The 14,356-nt window shown below is 36.0% G+C and overlaps 1 protein-coding gene across 7 annotated transcripts in view; it reads left to right on the forward strand.

Moving 5' to 3' along the window:
• CEP170 (centrosomal protein 170) overlaps positions 1–10,733 on the forward strand; it is a 94,521-nt gene extending 83,788 nt beyond the window's left edge. For 5 of the 7 annotated variants that reach the window (XM_064708831.1, XM_064708827.1, XM_064708828.1 and 2 more), the window contains 5 exons: positions 178–345; positions 631–719; positions 4,504–4,597; positions 7,366–7,417; positions 8,377–10,733. In XM_064708831.1, the coding sequence (XP_064564901.1) occupies positions 178–345; positions 631–719; positions 4,504–4,597; positions 7,366–7,417; positions 8,377–8,663 (690 nt within the window). In that variant the 3' untranslated portion in view covers positions 8,664–10,733. The remainder of the gene's footprint in view (positions 1–177; positions 346–630; positions 720–4,503; positions 4,598–7,365; positions 7,418–8,376) is intronic. The other 2 variants (XM_064708833.1, XM_064708834.1) reach the window with 1 other exon arrangement.
• The last annotated feature ends 3,623 nt before the right edge of the window (positions 10,734–14,356 follow it).

A 14,356-nucleotide genomic window follows, 5' to 3' on the forward strand; every position in this document is an offset into this window, starting at 1 on the left:
ATTCCTACAAGATGTTTTTACATAAGAGATGCATAATTTTATACTATAGAAGACAGCAGAATGATTATTATTTGATAGACATCTTAGAAACTGTTTCGGGAGAAAAAAACCCCAGTAATCTGATTTTTGGATGTGTCCAGTAGATTTCATGAACTTCATTTTTCTTTTATCCCGCAGTTGGTGGACCGAGTATTTGATGAAAGTCTCAATTTTAGAAAAATCCCTCCAATAGTGCATGCGAAACCCCCGGAAGGGAATGGTCGGCCTAGTGATGCCAGACCTCAGCTGACAGAGGCCCTCGATCCCCCAACAATTACCCGCAGAAGGACTTGGAGCAGAGATGAAGTGAGCACACCACAGGATTCTCTCTAAGAATGTGTCAATTTTAAGCTTTTGCAATTATCTCCCCTCTTAATATTCTAGACATTATCCTGCCTTTCCTACCTCTAGCAGGTGGCATTAATATTTGAAAAAATTATGTATTATTTTATCGGCAAAATGTTCAAATATCATTGTATATGATGCTATCTAAAACATAAGCAAGATTTTTTTATAGTTAAAGATACCAAAATATGTGGAGTTGTTACTATTGAACTAATAATATCCTTTTTTATTAAAAACTTATTGCAGGTTATGGGGGACAGTTTGCTGTTGTCCTCAGTCTTCCAGTTTTCTCGCAAGATAAGACAATCCATAGACAAAACAGCTGGCAAAATCAGGTGGGTTGTTAAAAATTGCTGTTATTGCTGAAAATGTCGGTTCCCATCAACATCCCCAGCAGTAAAAAAAATATATATAATAATCACAGAGGAAATGTACATGGTAGAAGCTTGTCTTTTAAAAAAGCACTGTTACCTATGGCATTTTTAGCATTCAGAGATTTAGAATGAATATTTTTTCCATTATTCCTTCTGCTTATTTCACTTATGTGAAGAGAAATATCAGGAAAGTTTACACGGACAGAACAACATCCAACAGAGGAGCTCTTCCAACATATGCAATACTGTACAAATTCTACCCAACCTCTGTGCAAGTCTTGTAAAACTCCCTTCCTTAAAAGATAAGGTTAAAATGTTGCTGAACTCTAACATTGAGCCCTATAGGTTTGCCAGGTTGTTGTAGGCATTTTGCATTTTAGGAAGAAAAAGCTAATTGGACAGAGGAGAGCTGTTTGAGTAAATCCTTCTGAAAAACACCTTGCTCTGGAGACAATGTGATCCCTATTGATTTCTAAAACAACAGATGTAGCTACCTCTCATTTTTAATTGAAAATTCCTGCTGAAATAGATTCCCTCATAAGATGTCATAGTAGTTAAGAGGAAGTGTAGACATGTCAATAATAGTAATATGTTGCTCTGCTGACAGTTCCATTTAACTTGAATATGTGGGTGCAAAACCAGTTGTGACCACTTTGGTTGACAAGAATAAAAGAAAATTCATAATACAAAGTTCAGGGTTGTATATTTCTTATGTTCTTCATGTCTTTGTGCCATTAATAATTTAAAAATAAGAAGTCTTTGGCTTAATACATAATTTTCTGAATGTGAGAAAATATTAGGTCTGTAATTGATTGGTTTGTTTAGGAAGCGTCAGATATTGGAATATTAGATGAGTGACAGATTAAACAACAAAAATGTATGTCAGAATAGGGTGATGTAACCAGTAAAAGTAGCAAAATACTAATATATCTGAAGATTCTATTCTCATGGGATTATCAGAAAAGATTTGGCCATAGAAATCAAGAAGAAAAATAATAATCTATATAAATTGGTTAAAAATGTAGGTTAACTGCCATTTCTAGTCCTGCTATTTCTTGTAGGAAAAGTATCACCGAGTGAAGAATCAATTATTTAAAAGCCTGTAACTCATTTTAATTATCCTATTCTAAGGAATTTTGTGTGTTGTTTTTACTGGTGATCAACAGTTAATGTTAAATTGAGGTCTTAGACATTTCTGATTAATTTTCTGATCTTGAAAAGCATGTCAGCTACTAATAAATGCAATAATAATGTGCTCATTTATGATATAAATACAAGCATACCTACAAATATTTTATGCATACTTAAAGAAAGGGGATTTTTTTTTCTATAAAAATGCAGTAAACTTCCATTAATAAGCCTTTTTGCTGGGCATCTTGCAAAGTACACTGAAAGCAAAATGGGGATTGAGCACAATCAAAACAAAAAGGTTTGCCTCAGAAAGCAGGGAAAAGCAAGAGAAGGCGGCAATTGGCATTGATAAATATATTATTTTAACTTGAAAAATATGGTTAGAAAGGGGAATAGCAAAGAAGACAGAGATGATGATCCCCCAGGAAGTTTAAAATAGCTAAATGAAGTGTTCAAAAAGATAAAGTAAAAAAGGAAATAGGCTTCCCAAGTTTATAGTAAAAACAAATTGGCTGTCCACTTTATAGTCTAAATAATAAAAATTTCAAAATTTCTAATTAACACTCATTTTCTTCCGTTCTTTTTTAATAAAGTGACCAATGAAATGAGAACCTTTCAAATTTTAGAAGAGAGGAACATTAGCTCTAAAAACACCACATAGAGAAGCAAAGGCACTAATCACATACATCAGGATAGAATTATTTTAACAGAACATGGCAAGAAGGTAAATAAAAAAATCACACAATATCGCAATAGCTTTTTTTTTTTTTTGCTAGTGCTGTTTACTGCTAAATAAAGCCTTATTTTCTATGTTCTTACTGATTTCCAGGTGATATAAATGCTATTATGTTAGCGAGAGTATGGCTGCATAAGATTGTCTGTATACTGAATAAATATTTCCAGAAGTTGCTTTTTTAAAAATTATGATCCTGTAAAGGACTTCATTGTCTCTGCTTTATTTTCTTCTCTTTTTTTTAAATGTGTATTTGAACTCCTCAATGAAAAGCATGTACTAAATTTTCCATTGTATCTGAAATCCTTGGTATCCAGGCTGCATGGCTTTGCAAGCTTTTTCACTCCCTGCCAAAACATGAAAAATTTGCCAGACCTCTGATGATGAACTTTTTCAAAAGATGATGACCCTAGCTAAGGCCTTAACATTTCCTGCTTTCTTCACTGCACTTCTGATTACTTTTAGTTTATTTATTTATTCCTTCTCCAAGAAAAAGTGTGTATTAATGTTTACTCCTTGTATGCTTTGTACGTGAATAAACCCAAGTCTGGCAGAAGTTGTCACTGCCTCCATCCCGTGACATTTTTTCATCAAAGTAGCATTTCCTCACAGTGAAACCTCTGACATAAATACATTCCAAAGCAGCAGTGAGTAAAGACCTCAAAGATAGAAGAGTTAAAGCAGCTTCTGGATGAGTTGTCTGTCACCAACATCTGTATACTGATAAAATAAGGCAGGGTACATATTTTACAAAATTAGATAATCCTGACAGGATAATAATGGAGAATGAAATTCCCCATAGGGTATGCAGAACTGAAGGAAGGTGATCAGAAATGCAGTACTAAGGCTCACAGCTTTCTTTCAAATTCTTAGTCTTATGACATTCACTGTATCATGAACTTCCAACTTAAAAATTATTTTCTCAGAGACCTAGCTACAATAATAGCTTCTTTTAAATATACTGCTCTTTGACCATTATTTGGAATTGTGTGGTTGGTTTGTTTAGCAGTTTTACTGCAGGTATTTTTGAACTTTTTAACTTTTAAATACCAATTAGAGAAGAAGTGGATTCTGTGTCATCATGGTGTCACTTCACAGACCTTAAATATCTGCACATTGCTTTTTTTTCCTTTTCTTTTCCAATTGCACCAATGGAGAAATTTTAATTTCTGTTTATTATATTACAATAAAAACAAAAATTTTATCAAGCAGGGAAGCAAAACATAAAATATAGGAATCTGCCACTGGGCTTTGGGGTTTTACAATAACAAGGGACTTTAAACATGTAGTGATACTCATGCAAGTGATACTCATACTATTAGAACACACACACATACATATATATATATATATATATATATATATATATATATATAAAATGTACTTACATATTGAGACTTTTCAATGAAAATATTTTCTAGAAAATTCATTTTTTAAATTTCCTAAAGCATTTTAATTTTTATTCATATAAAATACAAAGGTAAAAATTGAATTCCTTTATCTTATATTTTGCTATTATTGTAAAATGCAGTATTAATGGGGGATTTTCTCACTACAGTAAAATAATTGGCTTTTAAAAAATATGTCAGTGCTGGAGGAAAGAACTAACTGTATCTGTATATATACCATAAGCAAGTATTTAGCTACAGAACTGCCATTTTAATTTCAATAATAATAATTTTGCTGAAAATCATGAAATTTGTATGCTTCCCTGAAAATTTAAACTGTATGGTTAGATTCTGTCAGGTTTCAGGTTTTGATATTTTATTTTCATTTAGTACTCCTTATGCTGTTTTCTCCTATCATGTTATTCAATCTTTCAGATTATTTTGTGGGTTTTCTTTTCTGTTTTAAACATACTGTTGGATTTCTTTCTTCTAGAATATTATTTAAGGACAAGGACAGAAATTGGGAAGAAATTGAAAACAAGTTACGAGCTGAAAGTGAAGTTCCTATTGTGAAAACATCAAGCATGGTATGAATAGTTACCTTTTCTGGGACTGATGATGTTGCTCATCTCATGGCTAAGTAATCAGTAGAGGAATTTGGTGTTTTCAGTGACGCAAGGGCAAAAATCTTTAAAAACCCTTATTTAGACACTAAGTATGTTTCAAGAATAAACCTAATCTTCAGTAATTACTAAGACTTACTGTCTTAGTAAGTAATTAATTTCTTACTGTCTCATTAAGAAACAAGTAATTGTTCAGGGGAAATTTTCAGATTAAGAATGCAGTTAAAGGGATTCCAGCTATCCATAGACCATCAGTATGTTTGCTTAAAAAAAGGTAACAACCATGAGTTTTAATGTTAGATTGCTTTTGAATGAACTTGGTTTACAGTCTTAAAACTACTTTACCTACTAATCATTAATGCTTAATATGTAATACTTAACAGTAGAAATACCGATTATTAATATTTAGAGAAATTGTTGTGTTTTAATGCATGTGATGAAAATAATCCATAGACACATTGCAATAAAAGGATTTTTCAGTGAAAAACAATCCTCTTGGCTTTGTCTGGAAGTGGTAACCATAGGTTGCCCACCAGCACTCCAACTGTTTTATGTAATAGCCTAATTACAGCAATCAGCTATGGTTTATGGGCTAATTCAGGCCTTTTCAAGACAGACTGTGAGGGGACAGACCACACGTTGTGTCTCAGTACCCTTCTCCTCTGCTTCTAAACACAGAGCATAGGGTTTGAGAAACATCCTTGCATGAGACAGCAGGCAGAGCCCAGCTGCATTATCCATCTGCAGGGTCTGCTGTTAAAAATATCTGTTTACAGAGGCAGGGTTTTTTGTGGGAGAGAAAACTGCACAAATGTGAATACATTTCCTGTGGCATTGAACAGGCGAGGACTTCTCTGTTAGCTCATCATCAGTTAGTAAACTCCTCCAGACTGATTTTTCCTGGAAGTATAAAAGAGTTGGCCTGTAATTTCTGAAGAATGGTGTATTTATCAAGAGCAACAATTAGTAACTCAGTAATACAATTTAATAGATTTGCTGATAGGTTTTGTTAGGTTTTTCAAAAATTTAATCAAGTTCTTCATGGAAGTTTCTGATTTTTGAGCTATTATAAGGAGTTTCTCTTATCCCTCTCCAAGTAAGATTCAAATTTAGTGTTTTATATTCTAAATGCCCTGTGGAGGGTTAAGATATTCTTAAAAAAAGAAAAAGGCTAGTTGTACATTTATTCCTAAGTTCGCCATTTTACTGAATTTTTTTCAATCTATTAAAGCATCTCATACTACTTGAAAGTTTAAGGGTTGTTCAGGGGTTTTTTGTATAGGCACTGATTTTCAAGTTTCTGCTTAGTTTTCAGAGCAATTTGTTGTTCAAATGCAGTGCCTTCTTTTACCATAAAACATTAAAAGTTAAGAAAGGATAGTTGGAAGTGTTGTTTGTTTTGTCTTTAGAACATTTATGTCCAGCTCAGATGTGAAATCTGCTTAAAGATAATGACTTTATAAAGAAAATCAATTTCTTTGCCACCCGTGAAAATCACAGTACTTAGTAGAGAACAGCTTTCTGAAATGGATTAATGGTTTTCTGAAATCAGTGCCTTTGAAAATTCTCAGCTTTAGAATACCACTGACAGCTCTTCTCAGCAACTCGGTTAACTATTCTTCCATGTAGGATCCTTCAATTGTAGGATTTACATATTTCTACTAATATAAATATGCTAATTCTGTAGCCAGGTAGATTACTCAGGAAGTGGTCATAGCACCAAGAGTGCCAGAGTTCAAGAACCCTTGGAAAATGCTCTCAGGCTCTTGGCTTGATTCTTGGAGTGATTCTTGGACTGTCCTGTGCAGGGCCAGGAGCTGGACTCAATGATCCTTGTGGGTCCTTTCCAGCTCAGGTTACTCTGTGATCCTACAGCATTAGATGTGGTACAGTTAATGATTGCTGTGTTTGTGAGCACATTGATGTGGCTGTGACTGTGTTAGCAAGTAGTGCAGCACAGTGGAGAAGAATCTGTAAGGCAGAGAGCTGTGGCCCCAGCACTGGGATGCTGTACAAGGTCTCATGGGGACAGAACCTTGATGCAGTCATCTCACTGTCTGACTCACTTCTCTACACCCTCATAAATGACTGTTCCATTTAGTATTGAGTTTATCCTCTAACTTCCCTTGCAAGGTCTGCTGTTACATTGCCTGATCTCTACAGAGCTGTGGTGTCTGTGCTTGAGCAGAGGGCGCTGGCAGATGAGCGAGGGTCAGAATGAGGCCGTGGGGATGGGAGCAGGCAGTCAGTGCAGAGGGCTCTGCCTTTCCCTCTGGGACCTGCCTCTCCAGCCTCCAGCACTGCCACCCACCAGCACAGATGTTCCTGATGCCAGGAGAGACACTCCAAATAGCATAATGCAATTGGACATGTTTGGGAGTGGGACTGTTCACTCCTGAGAGGTAGTTTAAATCTATTTTTCCATACTGGAAATTTCCTTTATTTTTCCATCATGGCCTCAGGCTGGGAGAGGGAAGATAGGGATAGATAGGATAGGATATTAGAAAAATATTTTTCACTGTTAAAGAGCTCAGGTCAGGAATAGATTGCCCAGGAAGGGGGTGGAGTCACCATCCCTGGAGGTGTTTAGGAGGCATCTGGATCTGGCACTGGGTGATGATTTAGTGGAATAAGTGCTACAGTGGCAGTTCTGGGTTAACAGCTAGACTTAAAAGCTTAAGGGTCTCTTCCATCTCTTCTATGATAATGAAACATGGCTGTTTCTTTTCTAGGAAATATCATCAATCTTACAGGAACTGAAACGAGTTGAGAAGCAGCTGCAAGGTACAAATCTTTTTTCACTTTTCTCTTCTGTGGTTGCTTGCTTCAATTTTTAATAGACATCCATATCTGTATATATATAACATGAAACAAAGTTACTGTGATTTATTAAAATGTATTCAATACAATATCAGTTATGTACAGTTATACTATAACTGTTATCAGTTATAATTGCTGATACATTTGATAAAAAAACATAGCTGGTTTTTTTTAAAGCAGAAGAGTGATCATATCTTTTTATATAGGATTAGTGGTCCATGCTTATCATCATTTTGTTAGCTGTAAATTTCCTATATTTGTTATTTTTAGTATTCAGATTTAATCTGAGATAAAATCATGTTTTTAAAAAGAATTTTTCAAGAGTAGTCATTAACCACCTTTAGAGACAAATCAGTGATAAATGTTAGTACATATCTGGAAATAAAAAAGAGAAGTTCTGTTAAATGTAACACATATATTAATAGTATAATAAAATGAAATTGTACTGGGTACTTCAGTTTGCCCTCACTGTGTGGATAAATGACTGCTCTTTTATACAAATTCCATTCAATCATGGAATCAGCAACTATGGCTATTTTCTGGGAGTGGGGTGGAACAAAGCATAATATAATAACATCAGGGGAAAAAGCCACTTAAATTAAAACCATCTTTCCTGTCCCTATAACCTAATCATAGATGGTTTATCATCTCTGTTTCTTGTCCACACATCAGTTCATGTTTAGTTTGTGCAGTTTCATTTCATCTAAAGTTTTAATACATGTAACTGATTTTGAATACATGTATCAGTTGACATCTGTGTTGGATACACCATTTCTTTGTCATGGACAGCACACATAAAAACTCTTATCTGTCATCATAAAAATAAAAGTGTGAGATAAGGATTTCCATATTTTAATAGTAACAGAAAATTGTATTTTTTATGGCTTCTTCCCTATCCTTCTCATCCCTTCATGACTGCTTAGCAATTAATGCCATGATTGACCCTGATGGTACCCTGGATGCTCTGAGCAACTTGGGATTCGCCAGCCCCATCCTGGCAGCTCAGCCGAAGCCGAAGTCCAGCCCTGTTTGCCAAGGCCCCCGGCCGGCAGCGCAGCCCAACTGCCAGCCCGAGGCCCGGGCTGCCCGTCCCGCCACCGGCCCTGCGGCAGCCGAATTGGAAACTGCTGAATCCGAGGCAGATTTCAGCATACATTTCAATAGGTTTAACCCAGATGGGGAAGAAGAAGATGCCACCCTGCGTGAGTGACATCTCAGTGTTTGATACAAAAACCTTTCATGTGGAATGTTTAGAAATCAAGGAAAACTTATAATGTTTGTTTTTATAATTAAAAAAAAAGGCTTGGTCAAACAGCAGTTGTTTTATTAAACCAGTTTTCTTTAATTGTGATGCTTTGATTGTCACACAAATACTTTTCAAATCATAAAGATATGCATAGATACCAGTGTAGGAAAGCAGATTGTGGCAGGTTTGCCCTTTGTGGTTGTGTGCTTTGCAAAAGAATTATTATATCAGCAGTTTTCCCTTAATAGATTTATTTCTTTTTAAAAGCCATGCAAGCAGTCTAACATTTACCGAAAACCCCAATCTCTTTGCCAAGCTGCTCTGATAAACAGACTTCCTCCTCTAAAGCTTGTACAGAACTGTTGAACAGTTATGTTTGATTCTGAATTAGACGATTTATATAGGAAACATTATCTTGGACTACAATGACACATTACTGCAAAAGTAAGACAGATTTCAGAAAGCATTCATTCTCATGTACTGGAAAATCTCAAACAGTTCTGTGGTTTATGTAACCTTGTTGCTGCGTAAATTGTCTTGGGGTTTACAAATAAGTTCACATATTATGTTTGCACTAAGATTTGCTGGGAGTGGTAGGTGAACATATCGATATCGTTGAACAGCAAGCAGTGTTTTGGTGTACATAGAAAACTGATAATACTGTCCTTGTATTATCATTACAGTGTTTTAATCCACTTTCTGAATAAACTATTTGGCACTTTTTGATCTTCTTCAAAAGTCTTTTTGATGTTAATGAAAGTAGAAGTATTTCATATCTCATTTCTGTCCAAATCTTTGTTGAAACTAACTAGGAAATAAATTTGAACGTATAGCAGTGTGGGACATTTTAAAGCATATTGAGGCAAATGGGCTCTCACAATCCAAATGCAACGTAAGCTTACAGAAGAAATTACTCTTTATTTGGAATGATCATGAGATGTAAAATTTTCTTTAGGGAACTTGGAAATAGAGTTGTCATGATTTGCTTGATCGATAGATGCACTCCCAAGCAAATGATTTTATTTGCTTCTGTATATTTTCCTGTAGTCTTGCTAGTAAAGCTGTCCCTGTCTTACATATTTAAAAGGATTCTGGACGACGACTGCTAACATGGACATTTTGCTTATACCACTGAAAAGCAAGTCTATTTAAAGTTTCCTATATAAGCCTATTTTCCTTATCAGTTGTCCCAGTAACTTAACATTTGGAAATAATGAAAAAAATTAAAGTAAATTACTTTGTATTTCCAGAACACTGTAATTTGGAGGAATGTTTTTTCTGTTAAATGTAACTAATAGACTGGAATTTTCTTATGTTTGCATCAGTCTCTATATATTAAGGTTAAAGATACAGTTTTGCAGCTTTTATGAAATGGTCTTTAATATTTCAGCAATAATCCTATATGAGATTTGTTTTTAAAAACCTACTTTCTGTACGCTTTTGAATTGTACAGGCTTTCAGAAATCAGTAAAAGTTGGACCAGTTAATAAAGATGCAAAAACTTTTTTTGTAGAGATGTAAAAACAAAACCACTAATCTGTTGTATAATGGATTTCATATTTTCTTTAAAAAAAATTAAAAGCAAACAGTCTTCATGTATGACTCAATATGCTCTACTCCAGCTAACTGTGGGAGCCTGAATGACACTAGTTTACAGAGGCTACAGGAAAACTTTTTGAAGGTGCAGAAGGGCAAAAATAGATGGAAACTAGAGCTAAGTATTGAAAATTGAGTGTACCAAACCATCACCATAATTCCTTCTTTTGTTTAATGCTTGGGAACATAATTTTTCTGCAGATTCAAGTGGAAAGTAGGAAATGGCTAGGAAGGATTAAAGGTGCAGGCTCTTCATACGAGATTCTGTTTGTGTTATTTCAGGCGTTTTTACCTTTATGTTGTGTAATAAGCATTTTGCATTACTATGTTATTATTTTGTATGGACATGTTCTCCTTATTTATTTTTGTTACATTTATTATGTATGTTATTTTGTTATATGCATTTACAACTCCATTTTTAAATAAAGTGTTTCTGGAACTTTACAAATGTGTGAATATGTAATTGAGAGCTGGGAAGTTCACACAATCTTTCTGCAGACTAACTCGCCTTTACTGAAATAGGAAATTACATTTTTTTCATAAATATCCTCTCTCCAGAAAAAGTTCTGTTATTGCCACCACTGCATCATTTATTCTGTGTTGACAGTATTGGCTCGCTTTCCTGTACTCAGGTTCTTTTCCACACTTCAATTGATTTTGTGTGCAAAGCTAGAGGCGAAAATAATCCAGTATGCTAGTCACCAAACAGTGGCTCTGTTTCCCTTTGTAGAGTGAAAGTGAGTTTTAATGCACCTGCCAGCTGCAGCAGTAGATGGTTATCAGACTGTTTTTTCCCTCTGTTTCACATATTGGAAAACTTTACTGAATATGCTGATTTGGCTCCATGCTGGTGCCTTTTTTTCTTCTGTCCCAGGTTTGACTATGCCTGCTTTTCCTGCAAGACACTAAATTGCCTTTTTTTAGCTGGCTTCATGCAGGAACAAAACCTTGAATTTAGTAAAAGCTCCCAAGCATTTCTTCCCAGGTTAAGCATTTTGGTGCTGCTGAGCTTTGCTGTGACTCAGCATCAGCCACTCTGATCTTGCTTCTGTCTATGTATTTTTCCTTTATATCCCAGCCTGCTGGCATTAATACACCACTAGTGGCACACAGTAACACTGACTAGCCCTCAGCTCTGCAGGGGCAGGAGATTTCTGCTGCTCTTCAGAGATGCAGTTTGGTACAGTAAAAACCATGAGCAAGTTACAAGGGCTTTTTTACTTGCACAGGACTTCTTCATATCCCCCAGCTTCATTATCTGCTATCGTTTCCTCACTTGTTGCCAGCATCCCTCTGTCTTTGCAGAGGATAGAGGAATGCACTTCTGGGCTGTATTCTCATGTGCAGACCCTCTGATATTTAAGCAGAAGTGTAACTCTTCCCATACAGATTTTTATAGGACTAGTCTACTTGGAGCCAAGGTTATACAGGGCTGTTATTCAGAAGTATTTAGGAAATCCAGCCAGATGGCCTCAGTCATGTGCTCCCTTCAGACACCACCAAGTGGTGCTGACACACCAGGACACAGGGAAAGAAGAACTCCAGCCTTTTCTGATCAGCACTGGTGGCTCCTCCCTTGGCTACATGTACTGCTCGAATTCTATACCAAACAGCTTCTTGTAATGACACTCACATCCAGCTGTAGCATACAGAAATAAACCTAAGGGCATAATTTGTGTGCCTGACCTGGTAACAGCAAGGTGGTGTTTCACCACAGCATATACATTGTACCAAAGCATCTGGTACTGCAATCTCAGGACAGAACTCTGCCTCTTGGCAAAAACTGACTTCAGTCAATGCCTGTTGGAAGGCCTTTGTAATTTGACCTGGGAAGATTTTAAGCATAGGAAAGATCTACAATTAGTGCTTTGGCATGCAGCCATGAAAAGCAACAGTGTTCCTTCATGCAGGAGTGTGTGAAGCATGAATGACATGGTAAAAGGAGGCCTCTCGCTACCTGCCAAGGAGATTTTATATCACCAAGTCTTTTGTATCTGAAGAGAATTACAAGGAAGAAACTTGGCCACTCACCATGCAAGTTCCTTAGCTTTGTCTTGGTGAATAATCAGAGTTTTTCAAGTGTAAGAATGTCACCTTTGACTTCAATAGAGCTAGATCTGTAAATGCTGACAGGGTTACAATCCTGGTAGTTCAGCCATGATTGCCAAATATTAAACACATCCGACAATGCCTCTTGGCAATACTGTCAAAGGACAGTTGCCTAGTGCTGAAGAGCATTTCCAGCTGCACTAGCTCAGTAATCTTGTAAAAACAGTTTTTGTTTTCAACTTGGTAAGCCTTAGCCAGTGCTGTTGCAGCCAGTGACAGCCAACAGAGCACTGGCTGGGGAACAAGGCATTTCCTTTTCAGATTTTTTTTCTCACTAGTCACATATTTGGGGAGGAAAAATGCATTTAGCAAACAAGTGGGATAATGCATCCCTGGAAATACTTTAAAGCAGGATAAGAGAACTGGAAGCCTACTGTCAAAGATCTTTACCTCTTCCAGTGAGACCACGGTTAACAGTGAAAACTAAACTCAGTGCTCGCCTTGTCTTGCTGACAGTTTCACGAGCAGTTATTATTTTTTGAAACCGTTGTTACCTCATGTCTGGGGAGAGCTCTTAAAATAAGAGGGTGTTAGAAAATAGCTTCCCTGGGGAGTCTGTATTAAAATAGGTGTTTGTAGTTATTTAATATCCTTATGGCAATATAGGGCAACATTTTCAAGTAATACTTGCCAAAATTATTCAAACACTAAGGCCTTAGGGGGTGGAGTGAGGGGATATAGAGATTTGTTCATTTCAAGGGTAGTTCCTACATTTCCACTTACCAATTAACATGTCCTTACTAAGTTTGCTGCTCTTGTCTATCAGTTCCTTAGGACTAGCATTTTAGACCTATTTCAAAAGATTAATAGATGTGTTGATGAGGCTTTCTGCTACTATGGAATAGCTAAATATCAGAAATCAAAAGATTTATATATATATTTATAAATATTTTTAAATTAAAAAATAGCAGCTTAGAAGCAGTATTAATTGTCTTTGAACCAAACTGTGATCTTGAGTAAATTTTATTATTAAAATTAATTTATTAATATTTTAAACAAAAATAGGCAACATGAGATATCTAAGTTCTGTATGGAGTCGTGGACCTCTATGAACCCAAGCAAAAAGAACAAGGGTTATATAGTAACCCTTGTAAGTACTTCTACAACCCTTGTAAGTTGTATAGTAACCCTTTTATAAGTTATAAACTTAGAAAAGTTACCATTTCACATTTCATTTTCGGCATCACTTCTGGGGTAATGTGATTTTAAGTTGAGAAAAATTCATTGAGGAAAGAAACCAGATGTGGATGTGAGTTGTAGTTTGGATTATCCATGACTGATTTTGTTGAGAAATGAGGGAAATGACTGCAGATAATTCAGGAGGTTTTAATAGAATTTTTTTATTTAGAAATTAAATGCCTTAATAAAGTTTTTGAAGAAAATGTCATTAATGCTATTTCCCAATATAGCATAAGTGATTCATAAGTGATCAGGCACGATACGATATTCTCAGCAGATGTTACTGGATTAGGAGACTCAGTGAAGTGCAGAAAATTAGGCAAACCTTTAAAAAAAGCTTTTGAAAGAAATCAAAAGACAGAGATGTACAGAAGTGAAGGGGAGTGGGGCAGGAGCACAGTGTCTCCAGCCATGGCAGTAGGAATGACAGAACCATGCAGTTGGTTCAAGGCAGCTTGAGCACAAAGGAGAACTGTAAGACAGAGGAAGCACATAAATATTTGCCTGCAAGGATGGTACTTCCAGAGCTGGTAAGAAGCTGTGCAGGGAAATATCTTTCCTGCTCCAAGGTTTGCCTCAGGTGCAAGTGAGACTACAGCCCCCCTGCTCCTTGGCAGGGGATGGCAGCTGGAAGTACGTGGGAGTTACTGCTTGCATCAATAATTATGTATTTTTTCACTCTGCAGAATAGCTGGAGTTTCTCAAATAAACTGACTGAACCAATAGACAGCACTTTCCTCCAAGTTCATATCCCCCAGTGCAGTTTGTTTTAT

Source organism: Zonotrichia leucophrys, chromosome 3 (genome assembly GCF_028769735.1).
Source record: "Zonotrichia leucophrys gambelii isolate GWCS_2022_RI chromosome 3, RI_Zleu_2.0, whole genome shotgun sequence".
NCBI classification, from domain to species: Eukaryota; Metazoa; Chordata; class Aves; order Passeriformes; family Passerellidae; genus Zonotrichia; species Zonotrichia leucophrys.